The 26,847-nt window shown below is 40.0% G+C and overlaps 2 protein-coding genes and 1 pseudogene across 2 annotated transcripts; 1 reads left to right on the top strand and 2 right to left on the bottom strand.

The window, feature by feature from the left end:
* The first annotated feature begins 3,508 nt into the window (after window positions 1–3,508).
* LOC123823316 lies at window positions 3,509–6,509 on the top strand (annotated as a pseudogene).
* A 2,956-nt stretch (window positions 6,510–9,465) lies between these two features.
* Window positions 9,466–10,401, bottom strand: LOC123823315 (olfactory receptor 1G1-like). Its single transcript, XM_045845904.1, has one exon. It carries the CDS (start codon window positions 10,399–10,401, stop codon window positions 9,466–9,468), a length of 936 nt encoding a protein of 311 aa, XP_045701860.1.
* Window positions 10,402–24,696: 14,295 nt separating this feature from the next.
* LOC123823314 (olfactory receptor 1N2) lies at window positions 24,697–25,689 on the bottom strand. The gene has a single exon (XM_045845903.1). It carries the CDS (start codon window positions 25,651–25,653, stop codon window positions 24,697–24,699), a length of 957 nt encoding a protein of 318 aa, XP_045701859.1. The 5' UTR covers window positions 25,654–25,689.
* Window positions 25,690–26,847: the final 1,158 nt, after the last annotated feature.

Below are 26,847 nucleotides of genomic sequence, written 5' to 3'. Positions count from 1 at the left end.
AACTGAATGTATGTCATAGGCTGTTGAGAGGTGTCTTGTTGCTCACATCAAGAAAATGTCAATGCTTTTTCTTATCATGACATGACCAACCCTTCGTGATTCTGTCTCCATCAGTCTGTCCAGTGGCACTTCCCCCTTCATGCCATGCCTCTCAACATTCTTGCCCATGAATCCACTTATGGTCCTCAAACAACTCATCATGTCCTGCCCGCGTGCTTAGCTGTTTCACCTTCCTGAAAGTCGTCTCCTTTTCTCCACCTGGCAGAAGCTCAGGTGTCAACACCTGGGGCCGTTAGAGTTCATTGCTTTATCCGCTGTGCTCCCACAGTCCCGTTTATGGGTCTCTGGTAGAACACTTGCTACACTGCCTTATAATTTCTTACTTATCTCCATTACACTGTGTGTCCTCAGTGCCAGGGACTCATCTTTATTCATCTGGTATTTTTCTTAGTACATACTTGGTAATCATCTGTTGACTAAATCAGTGGATGGATGGGCTGTAAAATGACATTTTAAGCTATGATGAAACTGTGGTGTTACTGTTTAGATACTAGCATTTCCTTTTATGTATAGAGATAGTTAATAAAACAGATGACTCTTACATGAAGATCTTAGGTTGCCTAGCATACATTCTAGTATAGAAGGTGTTCAAAATTGTGAAAATGAAAAAAGTGTATTGCTGATGTTGTTTTTTCTTTTTTAATTACTTTATTGTTGTTCAATTGTAGTTGTCTGTATTTTCTCCCCACCACTCCCCTTCACCCCGTCCAAACCCACCTCCCTCCCTTGCTTCCACCCTCCCCCTTGGTTTTGTCCCTGTGTAAGCCTTTATAGTAGTTCCTGAAAACCCTTCCGACCACTCTTCCCTCCCCCCTCCCCTCTGGCTATTGTTAGATTGTTCTTAATTTCAGTGTTTCTGGTTATATTTTGTTTGCGTTTTTCTTTTGTTGATTATGTTCCAGTTAAAGGTGAGATCATCTGGTATTTGTCCCTCACTGCCTGGCTTTCAGAGAGATGCAAATTAAAACCACAATGAGATACCACTTCACACGGATCAGAATGGCCATCATAAACAAATCAACAAACAAGTGTTGGAGAGGATGTGGAGGAAAGGGAACCCTAGTGCACTGTTGGTGGGAATGCAGACTGGTGCAGCCACTGTGGAAAACAGTATGGAATTTCCTCAGTAAACTAAAAATGAAACTGCCTTTTGACCCAGCAATACCACTGTTGGGATTATACCCTAAGAACCCCAAAACACCAATCCAAAAGAACCTATGCACCCCAGTGTTCATAGCAGCACAATTTACTATAGCCAAGTGCTGGAAGCAACCTGAGTCCCCATCAGTAAATGAGTGGATCAAAAAACTATGGTACATTTACACAATGGAATTCTATGCAGCAGAGAGAAAGAAGGAGTTCCTACTCTGGAGACCTTATGCTAAGTGTGGATGTTGAATTAGTAATCGATTGTGCATTTTCACAAATACTAGACTCATGGTTTGTTTATGTCTTATATTTGAACTAAATATTATTTTGTTTTAATTTAAAAAGAATCTAGAGAAAATAAATGCTTGGAACTCAGATTTAACATAAACATATCTTCGTGTGCCCTTTCTCAGTGCTGAGAAATGTTCCCCCAATTCTCTTGCATTTACATATTTGAAAACAGCCAGCACAGCCTGACATGCTCCATCCACATGTCAGGCCCCTCTCAGGAGTACATGGAGGTTTTAGGAAACTGGTTTCAGGGACCAGAGGGTCAAATTCATAATCTGGGGAAATAGTCCTTTGGATCATAGCTACCTTGCCACCCCACCCTTTAGGAACCAACGGATATTAAGTCAGCTATTTTATTGATGAATGAGTAAACAGATCTCAAAGAGCTGCTGTACTCTGTCCCAGTTCAGCACTACAACTGATACCAAAAACAGGATTCCTGAAACTATGGACTACTCTGCTTCTCCTGACTAACTGGAAAAGGGGACATATAGCCAATAACTTACTGTCAGTCCTGAGTTGGGCCAAGAATTGCTCCTTATTTCTTCATGTTAAGATAGCTGTTTGACTATCCTGTTGTCAGTTCTCACTTGTCAAGACTGAAGAAGTTGTATTTGATGACCAAATGGAAAGACAGCATCTTCCCCTATATTTAAGGCATAAAAGACCCTGGAACATGGAACCCTCATCTGCTCTAAGGAAGGAGAAATGAGAGCAGGGTATCCTCAGTCCTGAGTCAGCCAGCCAGCCTGCCTAGGATCCCAGGAAAAACAAAGTTATCTACCTGCAGTTTGCAGCACAGTCCCCAGAGCTTTCTGATGGAAGTTGCAGAGACATCTGGGAATACTGGTCTCTAAAATACCCATTGTGGGAAAAGCCTTGGTTCATTGCCCAATCCCAGTCCCAAAACTCCAGGTGACCTGCTCTGTGATTTTATGAAGTTCACTTATCCTTTCTAGACTTTGGTTTTCTTGGGTAGATAAGTCAGAAAACAACATGTTCTCTCACAATAGAAATCTTAAAGTTAACATTTTTGTTATTCTGGAGCATATGAAGTGTTATTATGGTTTTAATGAACACTTCCCCAGTTCTTAATGATGTTAAGCACATTTTCATCACTCCTATATCTTCTGTGTAAAAAGAGTCTGCTCATTTTTATTGGAACGATTGTCTTTTGATAATGATATGTATGAATTTTAATTATGATTTAATAAATATGCTCTCTCATTTTTAGTTTAAGGCTTTAAAAAACCCCAAACTTTATCAAGATATTTGACCATCTTCAATTTCCATATATCTTGCATTATATCCTATTTTAATGTAGATATTTCTTCTATAAGTCTCTGTGTGGCAAACCTACTGAGTCTTTATATATCTAAGAATATAATATGTCTGTACATTCGAATGGCAACTTGCTGGGTATAAAATATTGGGTTTATGCATTAAAAATATTTCAGTGCATTGAGTGTAGCTATTAAGTCTGTTGATTAATGACTACTGTTCCTTTGTAGGCAAACTTCCCTTTCTCTCAGATATTTGAGAGGCAAGGAATTTCCAGAGCTTTTTACCCTGAAGAGGACAACCTGAATGAGAAATTGTTGCCATTGGCTGGACCAAGTCACATGGCCATTGTTGAAGATGTGTAATTGGGGCCAGTTGTTTCCCGGGGCATCTTCCAATGCCAAAGTGACTGCCTGGGGTTTAGCCAGCTGTGCTGATGTGCTTGTATTCCATCCTTGATCGAGGATGTCCCAGTTGAAGGATTAAAAGGTAGCAGCCCTCCAGTGAGCTTGACTAAGTAAAGGGGGCAGGGAAGACTTAGAATTTGCTGGTGCTCCCTGAGGAATAGCTGCCAGGTGTCAGTGTTAGTGGTAGTCTGCTCAGTAGTGGTGAGGGCTTCTCCACTGGGGTGCTCAGCAAAGAGATACACCCATTGTGTCATACCATTTTTCCTCAATAACTGATGACCCTCTTCTAAAGTTTTCCATTTGGTGAGGCATGTGCGGTAATGACTGCAGCATCAACGTGGGCAATTCTTTGTGCCATGAACACCCAGTGGAGCAAAAGAAAGATCGGAGACAAACCTGTGAATGTTCGGGTGGGTGGACCTGGCATGCCCATTTCCATAAGTGAAATGAATCCTGTTATTACTTGAGAATATGAGGGAATTCAATATTAGTTTGAGGATCATGAGATATGCCAGCCAACTGGCATATCTTGGCAGAAATTAAAAGTAATTCCAAGCCAGAATTATATAGGTGCAAGAGCCATTCAGTGCATGCTTTCATTTGTTAGTTGCATAAAATCTTCAGTAGATTTTGAATTTTCAATCAAGTCAAATATTGGACCTCTGTTTTAGCTTTTAGCTGTATTGTTGTTTTTTTGAGTGTTATAGGACATACTTAAAAGGAGTCTTCTCTACCCAGTCCCTGGTAAACTGCCTCTTCTGGGTAATCCGACCTCTGTCACCAGGATTAGGGAAATCCCCCATCATTGCTGCTTTATTTGCTTTATGGACCCAGCGCCTAAGCTGGTAAGATGGCAGCCTTTTAGCATGCTGATATGCCATGACACTTAAGAGGACCCCCAGTCACTGCCAGCCCTTTTATACATAAGCCAACAGGGTAATGATGTCCTCTGGCCTCTTAGGAGGAGTAAGTGTAAGAAGCCATCAGAGCCACTTTTCTGAATTGTTTGTGCTACAAGACACCATGGTTTTTTCCCCCTATTACCCTTACAGTCAGGGTCTTTGAATTAACTTTCCCCCCAATATTCTCTCACAGAGCAGCAATAGACTTCTTCCCTAGTCCAATTCTCAACCTAGCTTTCTGCTCCCACATTCTTTTCCAGCTCATGATCGTCTTCCTTATCCTCATGGGATTTCTCAGTTTTAATATTATTGTTATAATTTCCTAGATTTTTTGTTGATTTCAGTTTCTCAAGGATTGCTTCAGTGGATAGAAATCAGCTGTCTAAGCTAATCACCCATAGCAACAACCTGAAATCCCAAGGATCGCAGAAGTCTAACAACACCCCTTCTCTCAAGGTAGCAGGGCCTGAAAATCTTTTGGCCAGTTTTGGAGCCAAACCTCTACCTTTGGTCTTGGCCTCCTCCTGCCACAATTTCCAGTTTCCTGAGAAGGTACGCCAGAGCAACCACCACACTAAGATCAGAGAGACACACGCATCCCTGGGCACAAATGCAAACCCACCGATGCACTCTGCACTTTCTCCTCCTGTGCTCCTGGGTGAGTGCTGGCCTAGGGAGTCAAAGTATGCAGCTGGAGCAATTACTCCATGTTGTCTCTGAGGATCAGCCAGGGGAATCTCACTCCAGAGGCCCAGAACCTAAAAATAGTCCTATGACAATGTGCACAGTTATGTCTAACACCCACCACTGCGATCTAGACTGTGGCTCTAATAGCTGGCTCAACGGAGCCAGCAGGGCTGGGTCCTTTCAACGTTCTCAATCGCTATAGGCTAAGAAGAGCCCTGCATGCTTGAAGTCTGATCCTCTGAGACCAAAAGGGAGAACACAGGCACAGGGTGGGTTCCTTTGGTGGTGAATGCTGTTTGGGCCAGATCAATATGGTGGGTGCAGCGAGAAAGGGGCAGACAGTTAGCGTCTCTGTATTCTGGCCCAGACGTTCTGAGATGAGCAGTGGGAACTATTCCCTTAGCTCGAGTTACCTATGTCTGTCTCCTGGTGAGGAAGAGGTTAAGCTCAGAGGTGAATGTGCTCAAGGACTTGGGAGATAGCTTCAGAGTCCACACTGTATATACTCTCTTCTTTGTGACTTTGTGTAAATGACTTAATATCATTGAGCCTTGTGTAACTCATCTGTGATATCAGATAATAAAATCATGTGCTTCACAGAGTATTCAGTTTGATGCTGCAATGTATAGTGCCTTGGGTTCAGCAAATGGCAATTCTTAATGCCTGTATGCTACATAGCAAGAATGGAAGTAGCCTGGAACTCACATTCCCACTAATATCTACCACTTTGCTATTGTGTTTTAATCTCTCTGCTTGCTTACTCTCCTTTACCAGGTAAATTGAGGAGTAGGGAAGAGTTAGGGGAGACCCAGGAGGGAGGGTGTAGGGACCTGCATAGTCTAATCTCCTGAATAAAATATGACTATATCATTGAGGGCCACAAGCATTACTTTTCTGGCAAGTTTTCTATATCTCTTTTTTCTCTATCTGTAAAGAGTGGTGGCAGGGATAGAATCAACCAGTCCATTGTCACTGAATTCCTCCTATTGGGCCTCTCCAAGAGCCCAGAGCAGTAGCCTCTCCTATTTGGCATCTTCCTGGGCATGTACCTGATCCCTCTGTTGGGGAACCTGCTCATCCTGGCCATCGGCTTTGACCTTTACCTTCACACCCCCATGTACTTCTTCCTGGCCAACCTCTCTTTTGCTGATGCCTCCTTTTCTTCCACCACAATCCCTAAGATGTTGGCAAACATCCAGACACATAGTCAGACCATATCATATGGTGGGGGCTTGGCCCAGGTGCAGTTTTTCATGATAATTGGTGCACTAGATGACTACTTCCTCTTGGCCTGCAGGGGTGTCCAGCCCATGGCCTGCCGGCTGCATGCAGGAACTATGAATGCAGCCCAACAAAAAATCATAAATTTACTTAAAACTTTTTCTTTGCTCATCAGTTTTTGATAGTGTTTATGTATTTAATGTGTGGCCCAAGACAACTCTTCTTTTTACAGTGTGGCCCAGAGACGCCAAAAGGTCGGACACCTTGGGGGTGATGGCCTATGACTGCTATGTCCACAATCTGCAAGCCCCTTTACTGCTCCACACTCATGAGTCCTCTTATGTTTGTGCTCCTTCTCATAGCATGCTGGGTTCTCTCTAGCCTCACTGCCCTCTTACACACCCTGCTCATGGCTAAGCTTTCTTTCTGTGGAGGCAGCACCATCCATCACTTCTGTGAGGGTATTGGTGGGATTGCTTATGGAATGGGAGTACCTTGTGGAGGAGGATAAATGGGAGAAAAAAGTGGGACAACTGTAATACATAATCAATAAAATACATTTAATGAAAAAGAAATACAATAAAAATAAACTAAAATATTTATAGCTTTCCACATATTTCATTGTTATTGGTTTCTTAAAAAGCTTTTGTTTTTACTTTTTTACATTTATTATGAAATAATTTTAGATTTGCAAAATACTGAAAGAATAGTAAAAAGCATTCTTATCTACTTTAAAACAAGCTTCCTCAATTACTAAATGCAATTACCACATCAAAGTGTTATTGATAAAATTCTATTAAGTAATCAACAGACCTCATTTAAATTGTGTCACTTGCCAGTCATGTCCTTTTTCAAGTCGAGGATCCAGTCGAAGATCACACAGTGCCTCTCACTGTTAAAATTTCCTTTAATTTTGTGTAGCTCTTCTGCCTTTTATGACCTTGGCACATTTGAAGAGCCCTGGACAGTTAGCTATTTTGTAGAATGTCCCTCAGTTTGGGGTTGTCAGATGTTTCTACCTGACTGAACTCAGATTATAGCATTTTGACATATCATGAAAGTGAAATTATATCTTTATTATATCATATCAGGACATAAATAGCATTGGCATGTTTTATTAATATTGATGTTTGTTTTGGTCTCTTGGTTAAAGCAATGTTTGTCTTTTTTTTGTAATATATATTGAAAATATCTTTTATAGTGTGTCAGTTGTTACTTTGTTTATAGTGTTTCTTTGCCATGAAAAGTTTTAAATTATATCGTCAAATTAATCAAAATTTCATTACCTCTTGATTTTGAATGAAAGATGTTTTCTTCACTGAAATTGTAGAGGCGTTTACCAGGTTTCCTTCTAGTACTTGTATGACAAGTGGCAACCTGTTTGTCTCAGAACACTTATTAAAGTTGCAGGCAGTTTCCTGATACCAGAGTTTCACTCACTAGGAAAAGGTTAGGGTGTGCATGTCATCTTGTGCATTTTAAATGGCAAATGTTGCCCTTGCTGGTGTGGCTCAGTGGATTAAGTGTCGGCATACAAACCACAAGGTCACTGGTTTGATTCCCAGTCAGGGCACATTCCCAGGGCCTGGGTTGCAAGTCAGGTTCCCAGTTGGGGGCATGTGAGAGGCAGGCAGTCAGTGTTTCTCTCACACATCAATGTTTCTCTCCCTTTTTCCCTCCCTCCCCTCTCTCTAAAAAAATGAACAAATGAAATCTTTTATAAAATAAAAAAATAAAATGACAAAACTCAAGCTTCTCTCTGAGAGGGGGTGGAAAGGAAGAGAAGGGAAGGAAAAGTATGAGAAGGAAGAGGAGAGGAAAAAGAAGAGAAAATTGGGTATGATTTGTGTTTTAAACAGTATTTGCATATTACAGCATATGTATTGACTCTCTGCTAAGGACTTTGGATGTGTTATCTTTTTGAATTCTCCCAACAGCCTTAGATGATAATTACTGTCATTACTATTACTATTCACTTGTTTATATTTTGAAACTGAGACTCCAGGATGTTGATAACTTGCTGAAGGTCATACAAGCTGTGAATGGTAGATCTAACACAATAGCCCAGGTATTTTTGACTCCAGCATATGTCTTATTTTCATTAAAAAAACTATTTTAAAAACCTGAATATGTCAGCGGGAGCTCTGTAGAGTCATAATTATATAGGGAAGAAATCAATAGAGTGCAGTGCAGTTTCTAAAACTTCTCCTGTGGGTTATTGAAAAATCCTCTGTGGATTTTTCCTCTGTGGGTTGTTAGGATATATCCTTAGCAGCATCCCTGGGAAAGATGCAATAATAAAATTAATAGTTATCTTTTTAAACAATTTTGTTAAATGTATTGGGGTGACATTGATGAGATTATACAGGGTGGTACAAAAGTGGGTTTACAGTTGTGAGTACCCTAGTTATTTATTACTTATTAATTGTTGTATTATTTTTTATACAAACAACTGTAAACCTACTTTTGCCCCACCTTTTACAGGTTTTGAAGTGTATAACTCTACCATACATCATCTGTGTATAGCATTGTATGTCCACCACCCAAAGCAGGTCTCCTTCCATCATCTTATATTTGACTCCCTTTACCCTCCTTTTTTCTTCCTCTACCTCATTCTCTCTGGTGACCACCATACTGTTTCAATACAGTTATCTTTTAAAATAGATCTAAACATAGACTTTTGGAATAGTGCTGAAGAATGAAGGTTTATTAGGATAAACTTGGGGAGAACCCCAAATAATGTGGCCTAGGCATCCTTCTCTCTGATCATGTGGTTTGATTCCTAAGTCATTTCAGAATATCTAACCAGAGACAAGGGGGGGGCATGCTTCCTAATGGGGGACACCAGAATCTCCAAATCTATTTACTCTTCCATCCCCTAGTTTCTTATTTGCCTTGCCTCATCTTCAAATCATTCGCTAGTGTTGGAAGAAGTTATTGATTTGAACTGTGTATGTGAACAGTGTGAGGGAATCGAGAAAAAAAGAAAGCTAGTAATTGAGAGGAACATGTGGATTCGTCTATTTAGGCATAGAGTAGCTATTAAATGTATGCATTTTGGAATCAGTTATCTGTGTTCAAATTCTAGCTTTGCTTCTTATTAGCTGTGTGACTTCAGGCAAATAATTGAACCCTTTTGAACCTTTGTTTTTTCTTCTGTGCAATGCAAATATTTACTTCAGAGATACATACTGAATATTGTTGAAGGTAATGAAGATCTACCCATAAGACCTGGAACAAATACATTTACATATTTATATAGATAGTTTTTCTTCTAACCCTTTCCAAATTACTGCATGATAGAGAATAGCTTGTTACCTCCTGTAATGGGTGAGGAAATTGTGGCCCAATGAAGTTATTTAATTTGCTCTAGATTAGAAAGCTAGCAAGTGGCTATAGATACCAAGATAACTCTATAAGCTGATTTCCCCTGAATTCCCCAAATGATGTCTCTGGCCTCACAGAGATCACAGTGCCCTTCGGCTTAGAAGTCTCCCCAGGGCACTCTTCATGTCTTTATTTCTCAGGCTGTAGATGAATGGGTTCAGCAGGGGAGTCACCACAGCATACATCACAGCTGCAATCCTGTCCTTGCTGGCAGAATCATCAGTGGAGGGAATGAAGTACACCCCAATGGCAGACACATAGAACAAGCACACTGCTGAGAGGTGGGAGCCGCAAGTGGAGAAGGCCTTCCACTTCCCACTTGCTGATGGGATTCTCACAATAGCAGCCACAATGCGGATATAAGAAATTATGATTAGCAAGGGGATCAGGATGGTTAATGCCCCTCCCCAGTATATCAGCACACATTGGTTGACATAAGTATTGGAACAGGAGAGTTGCAACAGGGGAAGAAGGTCACAAAAGAAGTGAGGGATGATGTTGTCTGCGCAGAAGGATAGTTGAGCCAGGAGAATGGTGTGGGTTAGAGAGTATGAATGAGAGAGGATTAGGGATGTGATCACCAGCAGGATACAGCATCTGGGACTCATGACCAGAGCGTAGCGAAGCGGGTGGCAGATAGCCACAAGCCGGTCATATGCCATCACCGCCAGGAGGAAAACATCTAAACCAATGAACCATAGGAAGAAGTAGATCTGAGAGAGGCATGCAGCATAGGTGATGGTGTGCCTGTGGGCCAGGATGTTCGCCAGCATCCTAGGGACCGTGGTAGATGATAAACACAGGTCTGTGAGGGAGAAGTTGGCCAGGAAAAAGTACATGGGGGTGTAAAGGTGCGGATCAGATCCAATGGCCAGGATGATGACAACATTCCCCACCAGGGTGACCAGGTACATACTCAGGAAGATGCCAAAGAGGAGAGGCTGCTGTCCCTGCTGCTCAGACAGGCCCAGAAGGAGGAATTCGGAGACACTGAATGTGTGGTTTCCTGGTTTCATGCTGCTGGTATAACTAAGGAATACAATGGAGGATGGAGCTTCAAAAATTTTTCTTGCCCTAATGTTGTCTTGATGAAAACAAAGGCATAAAATAAGGATGGAATCAGGATGTTAATAGCTATTCATGGTCTGACCAAAACTTAACTCTATGAGTAATTATTATGTTCACTTTATTGATGAAGGAACAGAGAGTCTCCTAGAAAGAGACAGAGGTAAAGTTTAAATCTGGATATTCTGATTTTAGAGTCTTTGATTTTATAGTCTTCACTGATCTGACTTTAATGAATGAGGCACCCCAAACTAATTCATTTATTCATTCCACATTCAATGAGTATTTAGTATGTGTCAGTCCCTGCTATAAGTACCAAAGAAGCAATGGTAACAGATACAGTAAGGTTTCTGCCCTTGTGTAAATAGTATTCACATGAGAGGAGTCATCCATAAGCACACAAACAAAAAAGTGCTAAAATAAAAACAAAATATAGTGATGACTAGCAGATTACTTCAAATTTGTTATCAGCAAAAAACTCACTATGAAGGAATAGATAAGTAGGCACCACCAAAGAACTGGGTGGAAGAGTGTTTCAGATACAAGGAACAGTAAATGCAAACATGGGATGAACACAGGCATTTGGAGAAGCAGAAGACAAGTGTGGCTGAAGTGTGGTGAGCAAAGGAGAGTGGTAGGAGAGGAGATTGAGGAGGCAGGCAGGAGCAGATCCCATGTGACCAGAGATGCACATTCTCAGTACGGAAAACTGTGGGCATGGGTGTGTGTTTAAGCAGTAGACAGCCACTATCTGACTTATGGTATGGAAAGATCATTCTACTACTGTGGAGAGAAGGACTGTAGGGGTGAGAATGCAAACAGGGAGTAAGGAAACACATAGGGGATTCAGAGTGAATTTGGACTGTGTTTTAGAGAGCTTAGTGACTTGCTCAAGGAGCCATAAGTGGTGGCTCTGGGCTCTAAAGTAAAAGGTTTCCACTCCTCCTGCTGCACCCATAGAGGTACAAATAGTGAAATTCTCTGAAGTGAAAAAGGAAGAATTAGGTCATTTCCTTTATCAACAGGTGCTGTTCAAAAATTGGATAGCTGAAAGAATCAGAGAAATGATCTCTAGAATATTTCTCAAATGGCAGAGTCCCAGGAATGTCCTGGAAACATTAGGGGACTAAAAGGAGAGGAGCCAAAGATGTGGATGTTTCTGTGTTATCGCAGATAGTGAGAGAAGGAAAAAGGCAAAGGCTTCAGGGGCCACTTGCAGGATTGCAGATTTAGAAATCACTTATGATGTGTTTATTGTGTTCCAGTGATGGTCTGCCAACTAATCCATACAACCTATGTGCCATATTTATCTTACATTTTCAGGTCAGGAAACAGAGAGCTCCGAGAGACTAACCGACCAGTTTAAAATCATGTAGCTAATAAGAGGACAAGTAGATATTCAAACTAAGGTTTCTCTTCTACCAAACCTGGAACTTAGTCCATTATGCAATTCCACTTCCTAAAGCAGGCAGACCGTTATTTTCTCATGGAAACTATAGATATTTGTCAGCTACTTTGGGAACGTAACCGTGCAGTCAATCCATCCTTTAGCTGCCCCCATAGTGGGCCTAGGGAGCCACGTTTGTCATTTTTCACCTATTCAAATATTCCTTATGCCAGGAATGCTTGTAGGCACTGGATATTTAAAGTTAATCAAATAAGGCACAGTTCCTGTGCTTAGAGGCTAGTTTGGGAGACTGACAATAAGCAATTAAACAAGTGAACACATAGAAATCTCTGATTAGTATTGAAAAGGAGAGATACAGTGATATCACTGAGAAAGTATAATTGAAGGACCTAATCTAGATTATAGAGCTCAGGGAAAATTTCTTTGAGGAAGTTCAATATAATTCAATACCGGGATTAGTAATTAGCTACATCATGAATAGAAGAAAGGAGAGTAGGAATATGAACTTTTCAGCATATATGAATGTCCCAAGGTGGTAAAAGGGTCTGGGTGGTACAGGAAGACCAGTGTGGCTGGTAATAGTGAGCAGGATGATAAGTTGCATGAAATATGACCTAGGCTCTCTGGCCACAGGTGATGGTACCATGGAATCAGCTGATTCAAACAGGGTCAGGTGGGTTTTCTTTTCCAAACTTGGAGTTAGTGATATAGAGAGTTCAGCCAGTTAGTTTTGGGCTCTGAAGATAAAAGTTCATGTAGGATTTGAAGTTCAGGTAGAGTTGGGCAGTCTCCTAACCACCACATCCTTGCAAAACCCTTGTTAAAAGGAACAAACTATTCTGCACAGATATATCTGCACCGTGAACATTGGAACGAAGTCGGAGAAAGGAAGAGTCAAGAGATGTGGCATTTCAGAAAGACAGAGTAGCTGACTCATAATTTTCCAGTGTAGTTTCATTCTCTTGAGTCTTTTCCTCCATAGAAAGAGAAAGAATGACATAGTGCTCATGCGTGCAGACCCTGGGGTAAGACAAACCTGGGTGTTGATCCTGCCCCTGTCATCTATTAACTCTGGGCAAATTACAAAACATCACAACAATAATAGTAGCAACTGCAAGAAGAGTCAACAAGTATTGGCTGTTAACATCCTGCCAGGCACTGTGTGAAAAGTGCTTTACTTACCTTACCTTATTGTATTTTCACTATCTTATAAGGTGAGCTCTCTGTTTTTCAAATATGAAACTAAAGTATAAAGAGGTGAAGTGATTTGTCCCAAATGAGGCAGCTGGCAAGCAGAAAAGTCCAGACTAGAACCCTGGTCTGACTCAGTACTTACCCAGCTGATCTCAGTCAATCTCAGATGTTACTGAGCAGTGAGGTTCTACAGCCTTAACACTTTCCCTTTGGACAATGGCAGATTCACATCACAGTCCTCTCTAGAGGCTCTGCTTCTTCCCCTTATTGGATAGAAGTGTAGGCAACTGTGCAGTTGGTTCCTGAGGCCATAATAAATGAACCAAGAGGGCCAGAGGGGGCTCATGTTGAGAATATTTAGTAGTTTTGGAGGCCCCAGGGTTCTCATTAGTGGAAACAGAAACTAAATGTTTCTGAATCCCTAAAGAGAAGGGAGAGGGCACTGCTGTTTTCAAGTGGGATTCCTGTTCTACTTGCAGATGCTCAGAGAATGTTCCCCTAGTTTATCACCTCATCAGGCACCACTCTGAGCCTGCCACTGTTGCCCTGTTCACTTCCATCTGTGGCTGAGAGGAAGAACTTGGGTCAACAGATGGAGACAATGGGAATGAGACATCTCTTTTCTCATCTGAACTTGACATTGTCTTAGTCCAAGAATCTTAGCCGATATTTTAACCCTTTTGTGTGTTATTATCCTCATCAAGTGCAACCAGTGTCTTTTGTAGAACAGAAATTCTTAAATTTAATGTGGACCAGTTTATCCATTTTGTCTGATATATATATTTTGCTCACCATTTTGTTTGTGAGATTTATCAGTGCTTAGTATGTATTTGGTTTATTTATTTTCATTCTGTTCTATTATGTAAATATACCACAATTTTTAATCCATTATAATGTGGATGGGTATTTAAGTTTTTTCCAGTTTTGGACTAGTTTGAATAGGGCTGCTGTGAATATTCTTGTAAATATCTTTTATACAATATTTACAGAATTTTACAGATATATATGTTCAATTTTCTGAAGTGGAATGAAAGTAATGAAAGGGATGAAAATGCTGATTCACAGGGAATATATTAACAGATACTACCCAATGACACTCCAGAGGGTTTAGACTGATATATACAGTAGATGTTCTTTTCTGAAATTTCAGTTACCCAAGGTAAACCATGGTCTGAAAATATAAAATGGAAAATTCCAGAAATAAACAATTCAAAAGTTTTAAATCACATCCCATTCTGAGTAGTGTGATAAAATCTCACACCATTCTGTTCCATCCCACCGGGTACATGAATCATCTCTTGGTCTGTCCCGTGCATCTACGCTGCATGTGCTAAAATGCCCTGCTAGTCACTTAGTAGCTGTTTTGGTTATCAGATCTGTCATCATGATATTTCAGTGTTTCTGTTCAAGTAAGCCCTAGTTTGTCCAAAGTGCAAGAGTAGGGATGCCAGCCATTTGGATATGCCAAAGAGAGACCATAAGTGCTTCCTTTAATTGAAAATTCTAAAGTTAATAAGAGAAGAAAAAATCATGCTGAGGTTGCTAAGGTCTACAGTAAGAGTGGATCTTCTATGAATTTCTGAAGAAGGAAAAAAATGTGTGCTAGTTTTGTTGCACCTCAAACTGAAAAAGTTATGGCCACAAGGTATGATAAGTACTTAAGATGGAAAGGCATTTAATTTGTGGGTGGGAAATATGAACAGAAAACCTATTCTGATTGAGGGTAGTGTGTTGCACCAGGAAGCATTGAGCCTATATGAAGACTTCAGCAGGGGATCTCCTGGAACAGCGGACGCCAAGCTGTTTACGACAAGTAAGGGATGGTTTCACAGATTCAGGAGTGGTTGTGTTTTATCATCTCACATCATCACAAGAAAGGTGAGACAATAAGATATTTTGAAAGACCACATTTACACAACTTTTATCAGAGTATATTGTCAGAATTTTTCCATTTTATTGTTGTTAATCTCTCACTGTGCCTAATTTATAAATTAAGCCTTATAATAGGTATGTATATATAGGAAAAAACAGTATATATAGGGTTTGGTACTATCTGAGGTTTCAGGCATCCACTGGGGGTCTTGGAACATATCCCCCACAGATAAGTGGGGACTCTTGTACTAGCAATTGTGCCTAAAGGGGTCTTAGTTGATTCACATCCCCAAGACCATGAGTCCTTTTTCCTTTTTGCTCATTCCCTCTAACCTCTAACCCTCCACCCCCTTAGCTGTCATCCTGTTCTCTTTCTATGAGGCTGTCTCTGTTTTGCTTATTGATTCATTTTATTTATTTGATTCTACATATGTCTGAAATCATGTGGTATTTCTCTTTCTCTGACTGGCTTGTTTGACTCAGCATAATGTTCTCCAGGTCCATCCATATGGTCACAAAGGGTAAAATTTTCTTTTTTTATGGCCAAGTAGTATTCCAGTATATAAATGTCCCATAGTTGTTTTATCCACTCATCTACTGATGGACACTTAGGCTGTTTCCATAATTTGATGATTGTAAATAATGCTGCAATGAACACAGGGGTGCTTATATTCTTTTAAATTAGTGTTTTGGGGTCCTTTGGATATATTTCTAAAAGTGGGTTCACTGGGTCAAAAGGCAGATCCATGATAAATTTTTGAGGTATCTTCATACTGCTTTCCACAGTGGCTGCACCAATCTGTATTCCTACCAACAGTGCAAAAGGGTTCCCGTTCCTCCACATCTTTACCAGCACTTGTTGTTTGTTGATTTATTGATGATAGCCATTCTAATAGGTGTGAGATGATATCTCATTGTGGTTTTAGATGAATAAGTGACATTGAGCATCTTTTCATATGTCTATTGGCCATCTATATCTCCTCTTTGGAGAAGTGACTATTCAGGTCCTTTGCCCATTTTTTAATTGGGTTGTTTGTTGTTTTGGTGTTGAGTTTTGTAAGTACTTTATAGGTTTTGGATATTGACCCTGTATCAAATGTATCAGTGAATATGTTCTCCCATTCTGTGGATTGTCTTTTTATTTTGTTGATGTTTTCCTTTGCTGTGCAAAAACTTTTTAGTTTTATATGGTCACATTTGTTTATTTTTTTTTCTTTTGTTTCCCTTGCCCGGGGAGATATATCTGATCAAATATTGCTACAAATAATGTCCAAGATTTTGCTGCCTATGTTTTTTTCTACAAGTTTTATGATTTTGGGCCTACCATTTAAGTTTTTAATCCATTTGAGTTTATTCTTGTGTGTAGTACAAGAAGGCAGTCTAGTTTTATTTTTCTTCATATATCTGTCCAATTTTCCCACACCATTAATTGAATAAACTATCTTTATCCCATTTTATGTGTTTGCTTCCTCTGTTGAATATTAATTGACTATAAAGGGGTGGGTTTGTTTCTGGGCTCTCTATTCTGTTCCATTGATCTATGTGTCTGTTTTTATGTCAGTACCATGCTGTTTTGATTAATACACCCTTATAGTATAGTTTGATATTAGGTAGCATGATTCTTCCAACTTTGTTCTTTCTCAGGATCACTGTTACTGTGGGCCTTTTGTGGTTCCACATAAATTTTTGAAATATTTGTTCTAGTTCTCTGGTGTACATCATTGGAATCTTGATAGGAATTACGTTGAGTGTGTAGATTGCTTTGGGTAATACAGACTTTTGAATAATGTTAATTCTTTCAATCCATGAACATGGTATGTGCTTCCATTTATTTGTATCTTCTTCAATTTCTTTCTTTTGTGTGTTATTATTTTCCAAGTATAGGTCTTTTACATCATTGGTTAGGTTTATTCCTAGGCGTCTTATTCTTTTTGAAGCAGTTGTGAATGGGATTGTTTTCTTAATTTCTCTTTTTGTTAGTTCATTATTGGCATATGAAATGCAACTAATATCTGGATATTAATTTTGTATCCTGCTATTTTGCTGAATTTATTTATTGGTCCTCCTAGTTTCGTGGTGGAATCTTTGGGGTCCTCTATGTATAGTATCATGTCACCTTCACATAAAGACAGCTTTATTTCTTCCTTTCCAATTTGAACTCCTTTTATTTCTTCTTCTTGTCAGATTGCTGCAGCTAGGACTTCCAGTACTATGTTGAATAAGAGAAATGAAAGCAGATGTCCCTGTCTTCATGATCTCTAGGGGAATGCTTGTAGTTATTTCCCATTGAGTATGATGCTGGCAGTGGGTTGGTCATATATGACCTTTATTATATTTAGGTATATTCCCTCTAGTCACACTTTGCTGAGAGTTTTTATTATAAATGGGTTCTGAATTTTATCAAATGCTTTTCCTGCATCTATTGATATGATCATATCATGTGGGTTTTATCCTTCATTTTGTTTATGTGGTGAATTACATTTACTGATTTGCAAATGTTGTACCAACCTTGCATTCCTGGAATATGATCTATGTGAACATTGGTCTATAATTTTCTTTTTTTGTTGTTGTGTCTTTATCAGTTTTAGGATTAGGAAATGCTGGCCTCGTAAAATGAGCTTGGAAGCCTTCCCTCCTCTTGAATTTTTTGTAATAGTTTGAGAGGCAGAGGTGTTAGCCTTCTTGGGATGTTTGATAAAGATCACCTGCAAAGCCATTAAGTCCAGGGCTTTTGTTTGTTGGGAGGTTTTTTTTTTTTATTATTGCTTCAGTTTCACTAACTATAATCTGTCTATTAAGATCCTCAGATTCTTCCTGATTTAGTTTTGGAAGATTGCATGTTTCTAGGAATTTATCCATTTTGTCCAGGTTGTCCAGTTTGTTGGCATATAGTTGTTCCTAATATTTTCTTACAATCCTTTGTATTTCTTTGGTGTCAGTTGTTATTTCTCCTCTTTCATTCTGATTTTTTTTTATTTGGGTCATCTCTCTTTTTTTCTTGATGAGTCTAGTTAAAGATTGTCAATCTGGTTTATCTTTTCAAAGAACCAGCTTTTAAATTCATTGAAATTTTGTATCATTTTTAAGACTTTTGTTTATTTCTGCTCTGGTCTTTATTATTTCCTCCCTTCTACTTTCTTTGGGCTTTGTTTGTTGTTCTTTTCAGTTTCTTTTGTTGTAAAGTTAGATTGTTTATTTGAGCCCTTCCTTCCTTCCTTCCTTCCTTCCTTCCTTCCTTCCTTCCTTCCTTTTTTTGAAATAGAACTATAATGCTATGAATTTCCCTCTTAGAATTTTTTTCCCTGCACCCCACAAATTTTGGATTGTTGTGTTCTCATTTGTTCCATGGTAACTTTTGGTTTCTTCCTTGCTCTTATTGACCTATTCATTGTTTAATAACATGTTATTTAGCTTACATGTCTTTGTGTGTTTTTCAGTGTTCTCGTGATTGATTGCTAGTTTCATAGCATTGTGGGCAGAGAAGATGTTTGATATTATTTTAATCTACTCAAATTATTGAGACTTGGTTTGCATCCTAACATGGGATCTATCCTAGAAAATGTTCCATGTGCACTTGAAAAGTATGTATATTCTGCTGCTGTGGGGTGAAATGCTCTGGAGAGATCAATTAAATCCATTTGATCTAGTGGGCCATTTAAGGCTGCGCTCTCCTTGTTGATTTTCTGTCCCAAAGATCTATCCATTGATCTCAATGTGGTGTTAAAATCCCCCACTATGATTGTATTTCTGTTGATCTGTCCCCTTGTATCTATCAAGATTTGCTTCACACATTTAGGGTCTCTACATGGGGTGCATAAATGTTTACTAGGGTCATATCCTTTTGTTTTGGAGTATCATTACATAGTATCCTTCTTTGACTCTTACTGTATCCTTGGTTTTAAAGTCTAGTTTGTCAGATGTAAATATTGCAACCCCAGATTTTTTCCCCTTTCCTTTTCCATGAAATATTTTTTTCCATCCTTTTATTTTTAGTCTCTGTGTACCTTTCAATCTGAAGTGGGTCTCTTCGAGGTAGCATATATATATGGGTCTTATTTTCTTATCCGTTAAGCTACCCTAGGTCTTTTATTTGGAGCATTTAAGCCATTTACATTTAAGGTGATTATTGATAGATATGTATTTAGTGCCATTTTACTGTAAACTGTTTTCCTCTGTTGTTGTTGTTGTTCTTCTTCTTAAAGATTTAATTTATTTATTTAGAGGGAGGGGTAGGGAGGGAGAAAGAGAGGGAGAGAAACATCAATGTGTGGTTGCTTCTCACTTGGTCCCCACTGGGGACCTGGCCAACAACCCAGGCATGTGCCCTGACTGGGAATCAAACTGGCGACCCTTTGGTTCACAGCCCATGTTCAGTCCACTGAGCTACACCAGCCAGGGCCTTCTTCTTAAATCAAACTCTATAATATTTATTGCAGTACTGGTTTAGCATTAACAAATTCCTTTAGCTTTTTCTCATCTGAGAAGATCCTTATTTCTCCTTTGATTTTAAATGATAGCCTTTCTGGGTAAGGTAGTCTTGGTTGTAGTTCCTTTCTTTTCATCACCTTGAATATTTCATGCCACTCCCTTCTGGCCTGAAGTGTTTCTGTTGAGAAATCAGATGATGGTCTAATTGGTGCTACCCTGTAATGTAACTACCTGCTTTTCTCTTGTGGCTTTTAGGATTCTCTCCTTGTCTTTAAGCCTTGCTGTTTTGATTATGATGTGTCCCGGTGTGGGCTTCTTTCAGTCCAGCTTGTTTGGGACTCTCTGAGCTTCCTGGACTTGTGTGTCTTTTTCCTCCATCAGGATGGGGAGGTTTTCAGTCATTATTTGTTCAGATAGGTCCTTGATCCCTTGTTCTCTCTCTTCTCCTTTTTGGAATCCCCAGATGCAGATGTTGTAATGCTGCATGTTGTTCCAAAGCTTTCTTTTTTTATTTTTAAAACAAAACAAATCATATGCTTTTTTATTGTTGACACTATTATAGATATCCCCAGTTTTCCCCTCCTTTGACCCCTTCCATCCAGTCCCAGCCACCCCCACCAGCCTTCACCACATTGTTTTCTGTTCCCATAGGCTCTGCATATATGCATATATGTTCTTTGGCCAGTCTCTTTTTTTTTTTGTTATTGTTGTTCAGTTACAGTTGTCCTTTTTCCTCATTGTAGTCCCGTGCCCCATCTCCCCCAATCCCATACTCAACACCCTGCATTTTCCATGCCCAGGAGTCCTTTATTCATATTCCTTGGCTTGCTGCTTTCTCTTCTTTCCCCTGTTATGCCCAACCCCCTTCCCCTTTGGTCACTGTTAATTTGTTCTCTATTTCTAAGTCTCTGGTCCTATTTTGCTCATTTGTTTGTTTTATGGATTGAGTTCCATTCATAGGTGGGTTCATGTGGTATCTGTCTTTCACCACCTGGCTTATTTCGCTTAGCATAATGCTCTCCAGTTCCACCCATGCTATTGTGAAAGCTAGCAGTTCCTTCTTTCTTTCTTTCTGCTGTGTAGTATTCCATTATGTAAATGTACCACAGTTTTTTTGATCCACTCATTTGTTGGTGGTCATTTAAGCTGTTTTTAGCACTTGGCTATTGTAAATAATGCTGCTATGAACATTGGGGTACATAGGTTCTTTTGAATTCAGGATTCAGGATTCTTAGGGTATAATCCCAGCAATGGGATCTCTGAATTGAAAGGCAGTTCCATCTTTAGTTTTTTGAGGAAATTCCATACTGTTTTCCACAGTGGCTGCACCAGTCTGCATTCCCACCAACAGTGTACTAGGGTTGCCTTTTCTCTGCAACCTTGCCAGCACTTGTTTGTTGATTTATTAATGATGGCCATTCTGACCAGTGTGGAGTGATATCTCATTGTGGTTTTAATTTATATCTCTCTATTGGCTAGTGATGTAGAGCATTTTTTCAGGTGTCTATGGGTCCTTTGTATGTCCTCCTTGGAGAAGTGTCTGCTCATGTCCTTTGCCCATTTTTAATTGGATTATTTGTCTTCCTGATGTGGTCTTGTGAGTTTTTTATATATATAGGGAATCAAACCCTTACAACATACACCAAAATAAACCAGAGGTTTCTTAAGCCTTTCTCATTTTTAAAATTCTCTTTTCTTTTCACTGCTCAGCTTGGGTGTTTTTTTCTAATTTGTCTTCCAAATCACTGATTCAGCCCTCTGTTTTTTCTAACCTACTGTTTATTCCTTCCAGTGTATTATTTATTTCAGATATTGCATCTTTATTTCTGAACGGTCCTTTTTTATGGTTTCTATGTCTTTTTTTATGCTGTTGAGTATCCTTATAATCATTATTAATCTGTCTGATAAATTACTTGCCTTCATTTCATCTAGCTGTTCTGAAGAATTCTCTTGTTCTTTCATCTGGGGCCTGTTTCTTTGTTTTCCCATTTTGGCTACCTCTTTGTGTTTGTTTCTTTGTAACAGGTAGATCTGCAAGATTCTTGTGCAGGCTTAAGTCAAACCCTGTCTGTGTCTGGTCCTGAGTAACCTGTTTGGAGCTATCAGTGATCCATACTTTGTGGCTCCCTCTTCAGGGCCTGGGTTTGTCCAGAAAGAACCAGGCTGTGCAACAAGGCTGGCTTTTATCAGCACCAGGCCATGGGGATCCACCTCTGCCTGCAGGCTTTCTGTAGAGTTAATCAATTAATATCTCCCAGCTGCACTGCCTAGCAGCAGGGCTTAAGCACCACAAAGTGGGGCAGAGTAATTCCTGTGGGTGGAGCTATTGCTTCCCCTCAGGCTGATGCCACTTGGAGGGAAGTGCTCTGCCTGAGAAAGATGGCTCCCGCAGTATGGGGAATGACTTAATACAGGGTTCCTAGTGGCTTTTCCTTCAGTTCTCTCCCCAGAGCCACCAGCCTCAGACTCTCCTCATGCATCTCTACTATGCCCTCCCTCTGTGGAGCCTAAGGTAAGTGCCTACACATAGCATTTTGTGTGTTGGTCCTTTAAAAGGCTCTCTGTATCTCCAGCTGTCGCTCCCTGATAGACAGAAACCCTGATGCTTTTCACAGCCATGTGTTACTTAGGTTCCTTTCCTGATTCTGGTTCTGTAGCCTGGGGAGCCCATCTTGGGGTTTAGACCTTACACTTCTCAGGGGGACCCCCCCCCCCAACCACTGAAATATCCCTCCAGGACTTCAGCTGCCCAGCCAGCCCTCTCGTGGGAGCCCAGCCAGCTTTCGGCACCTCCTCCACACTCGGTACCAGTCTGGTTGTGGTGATACGGCTTCTTTCTGTCTGTCCATGGTTATAAGGCTTTGATAGGGGACTCAAGAGTTAGAAAATTTTAGTTTAAGGTAAAAAGTTATAAGCTAGCAAGTTATGTATATGTTAAAGTTTTTGTTTCAGAAACTACAGATAGATGAGGCCCGTCCTGGCTCCTGGGAAAATAGCTGACCTCCTGGGGCACTGCTAAAGATTACCACATGGGGACAAGTGGAGGTATCCAGGCCATCGTGTTTCAAGGAGGAGCAAATAACCACCTGCCCCTGGGAACAGCCAACTGCCTAGAACAGGAATGTTGCAGTTTCTTCTACCTGACCCTCCCTGAATTTCAAAACTCCTCACCTCACCTTGTTTATTCCCTGCTATAAAAACCTTGGCCTGAAAAGAAGAGAAGATGGTCTGTTAGGGTATAAACCCACCATCTTTTTGGATTGCCAGACATCTGAATAAAGCGCCCATAAAGATTCAATCGCTGTCATTGCTTATTGGGTTTGGTAGTGACAGGCAGCCCAAACGCTGGTATCTTTCCCGGTTTCAGTTTCTCTCCAGCTAGTGTTCATTTGGTTACTCAGGACGATTTTTGTATAATTTAGTTGTAATTCCACTTTGGTGCTGGGAGGAGGTTTGTGCAGCTTCCACCTACTCCTCCTCCATCTTGGGTCACACATAAATTCTTGATGATTTTTTTTTTTTTAGTATTTACTTGATTAAACTCCTGAAAGTGCAAGAGAAGGTCATAGGATACAGATATTTTTAGTGCTGATAATATATATTATCAACTTATTTCCTGGAAGTTTATGCCAGTTTATATTCCCACTACCAGCAGTTTTTGAGCTCTCCCTCCACACAATTATATTATCTAACAGTGTTTTAATATATAAATGTGGTATGATATTATTTATAAAAATCTTTACATTATGATTCTGTTTTATGTAAAGCAGTATTTCCATTTTTAGAATTTTATTGGTTGTAGTTAGCTGTATATACCCCATAGGATAGAGTGGAATTCTTAGATATGATGTGAAATCTCTAAATTTTCACTTACAAAGAAATAACTTTTCCTGATTAAAACATACTCAAGTTTAATGATAGGTTTTAAGATGTCAAATGAAATGCATGTAACTTCTTGAAAAAAGTAAAGCACCAGTGACTTTTATTTGTGGAGTCCTTACTTAGAATAGATATACTTTTCTTTTCCAACTCATTCCCTCTGCCTGAACAAGCATTCCCTTTATTTTCTGAGTTTTATAAGGGGCAGAGGTGGTTGAGAACATGAGAAAAGGAGAAATAGCTGAGGTATACCCATATATTCCTACACCTAAAATTTTCTGGACTCAGAAATATCCCCAGGACTCTCCTATCCATTTGCTATTTTTAGAACCAGGAAATCAAATTTGGAGGTTGGCACAAAAAATGTTCCAGTGATTATCAAGTCACCCTGGAGAAATAAAGAGGCACCTAAATAGAGCTTTCTAAGGTTTCAAGATCAAGTTCATCCTAGGCCAAGTTTTTAAAAAAGGACAGTGAATTTTTGATGTATGTATAATAGATGTTGTTTTAAAGGAAGATTTTAGAAGTAAGACAATTGCATCTGCATGCACTTCTCCTTGGCCATCCTCCCCTGTCCTTTCTCCTTCTTGGATAGAAGGGGTGGGAATAATGAGACAATAGATATAAAGAGAGAAATAACTGCAAAAAGATAACCATTTATACATCTTTATGACTTCATAGAATACCAATTTCCACTAGACTACTTTTCATCAAATTATTGCCTGGAAATTTTGACCACACTTGATTTATCGTTCTGCATTTTAGGGAATGTTTTATGAAAGAACCAGAGAATGAATTGTTTATTTAGTACAAAATTCTCACACAGTACACACACAACAAATATTGGCTCCTTTTTACCCATCTATTACAATAACAAAAAGAAATGCTTTCAATTTAAAGAAATATTAAGAAAATACCATAAAATATGTATCATTTTAATTCTTTATCTCATAGTGTAACAATCAATATTTGTCATGATCTCCACAAGGTGGTAAAATAGAAAGAAGATGTGTATAGAGACAAACTTAACTGAGTTGAGGAAGTTATTCAGCATTCTGAGCCATAGTTTCTGCAATTCCCCTCCAAAGCACTGATGTGAACAATGAGAAGGATTGTAGATGCTCAATAAATGTTTGTATTTTCATCCCATCCTCTTGTCCCATACCCCTAAGGGCAGAATTACTTGGCTCTAGGGTGTGTCATACATCTTAGTTCACTCTGGTTAATGAGATGGATTTAGAGGTGAAGAACGGGGAATGGTATCCTGCCTTTAGTCATGGTTGCTTCACTGGCATCAAGAAAGAGACTGAATCAGAACACCTCATCCCTCAGCCAAGTAAAGGAGCAGAAACACCCTTTTTGTTATACCTTTAACTCAGATTTTCCAGATAACCCTTTCTTAAAATCAGTCTGAGACTGGTGGATGATGGAGGGTGGAGGTTGATCAGGATTGCAAGATCGAATATCATTGGTGAGGTAAGAAGGTTTTGTTACTGCCCAAAAGTTTATTCAATGCCTTCTTCATGTCTCTGTTCCTCAAACTATAGATGAATGGGTTTAGCATGGGAATAATCATCATGTAGAGAATGGCAGGCCTAATTTCCCTGTCTGTAGAGTGAGTTGATGGAGGAAGTAAATACACACCCATAAGAGACCCATAGAAGAGCAGGACCGCTGTGAGGTGAGAACCACAGGTAGAGAAGGCTTTCCACCACCCTGCAGAGGATGAGATGCCAAACACAGCGCAGGAAATGTGGACATAAGAGACGATGATCAGCATGAGGCGAGTGGTGAGGAACATCAGGCCTATGATGATGTTCATCAGCTTGTTAATGTGGGTATCTGAACAGGCAAGCTTCAGTAGAGCTCTCAGATCACAGTAGAAGTGGTGGATGGCCTTGTGGGAACAGAAGGTCACCCGGGTAAGTAACAATGTATGCACCAGGGCAGCAAAGCTGGTTAGCACCAAGCTCACGCCCAGCGTTAGTGCACAGAGTTGGGGGCTCGTAGCTGTGCTATAATAGAGTGGCTGGCAGATGGCCACATAGCGGTCATATGCCATTACAGCCAAAAGGAAGTTGTCAAGACCACCAAACATAATGAGAAAATATATCTGTACAAGGCACTCAGAATAAGAGATGGTCCAACTCTGGGTATGAATGTTGGCCAGCATTTTGGGGATAGAGTCAGAAGCAAAACAGGCATCAGTTAATGATAGGTTAGCCAGAAAGAAGTACATGGGAGTATGGAGGTATGGGTCAGAGCCGATGGCCAGAATGATGAGCAGATTCCCCACTATGGTGACCAGGTACATGCCCAGGAAGATGCCAAATAGAAGAGACTGCTGCTCTGGTTGCGCAGAGAGTCCTAGAAGGTGGAAGTCTGAAATAGCAGTTTGGTTCTCTCTGCTTACTTTTCCCATCTCTTGCAGTTCTTGTTATCTGTTCAGATTAAACCCTTCTACATGCAGTATTGAATTATTAAATCATTTTACAGATATGTTTCTCTGTAGCCAGAAAAAATGCTGGAAAAAAAAAGAATAAATAGACCTTGTCAATGAGCATTTACGGATCTTATAAGAAAATACCCTTGGGACATTTAGAGAAGAATCAAGATAACAACCATTCAAACACAAATGGTGCATTCTGTGCTATCATAGGGTCAGAGAAAAGAGATCATTTTGAGGGAGAAGTTGGTGTGGGCTGTTTATTGGAGGAAGTGAGAATTGAACATATATCCTTGAGGCAAAATTGGAAAAGTCATTTAAGCTACTAAAAAGGAGATGCATGATCCCCAACACTGCCCTTCGCCCAAACACACAATGATAGGACAGGATAACTTGCTCTATGTTTGCCTTCTCAATCCTAGAACTTGATCTCACCCATTCAGCTGCAGCCCCTGCATTCTTCCCTAACTGGGGGTGTAGGATACGTGGGACAAAGCAGTGAGTATCAGTGATGTCCCCTTTCTCCCTGTGCTGTTAGGACCCCCCTCCACAGGGGCTACCATTCCTTCATCACTCTCTCTCCTTCATCCTTGTCCACCTCCCCATTTGCTCCTCAGCACTTTATTCACTGTGGGAACTAACATTTCAGTCCCCCTGTTCTTTTGGACATCAACACATAAGTATCGATTTGCAGAGACTTGCTAAGTATAGACACCTTGATGGCATTGTTTTATTCCTCACAAGGCTACAAGGTAGGTATTATCATTCTCAACAACTTCGCAAATGGGAAAGCCGAGTCTCAGAGATATTTGATGTGCTCAAGATCAGATAGCTAGAAAATGAGAGTAAAGTGCAGGTGTACCTGACTCCAAAGCCTGTGCTTTCGCCCCTGCACTTGCATCGTATCCCTCTGATACTTGCTTTTCTTCAGAAGAAGGAAAAGTGAAAGGAACCAGGCTCTAGTTCTCTGGGCTTGAAAGTAGCCACTTTTCTTTTTCTCTCCTAGGATGCAAAGCAAGCTAGTGTGAGGGGTCATTTCATATTGATCTCATATTGATTTCATATTTCACTTTGGAAGCTTTTATGAATATTTGAGTATTCCATTTGTTCTTTGGTTTAAAAAGAAGCTTCTGATCTGAGGCAGAGACTTTCCATAGATCACCTATCCAA

Source organism: Phyllostomus hastatus, unplaced genomic scaffold (genome assembly GCF_019186645.2).
Source record: "Phyllostomus hastatus isolate PE091 unplaced genomic scaffold, TTU_PhHast_1.1 phas_contig_495, whole genome shotgun sequence".
Lineage (NCBI taxonomy): Eukaryota > Metazoa > Chordata > Mammalia > Chiroptera > Phyllostomidae > Phyllostomus > Phyllostomus hastatus.
Note: the sequence above shows the minus strand (reverse complement) of the source record. Positions and strands in the feature narration are given on the sequence as shown.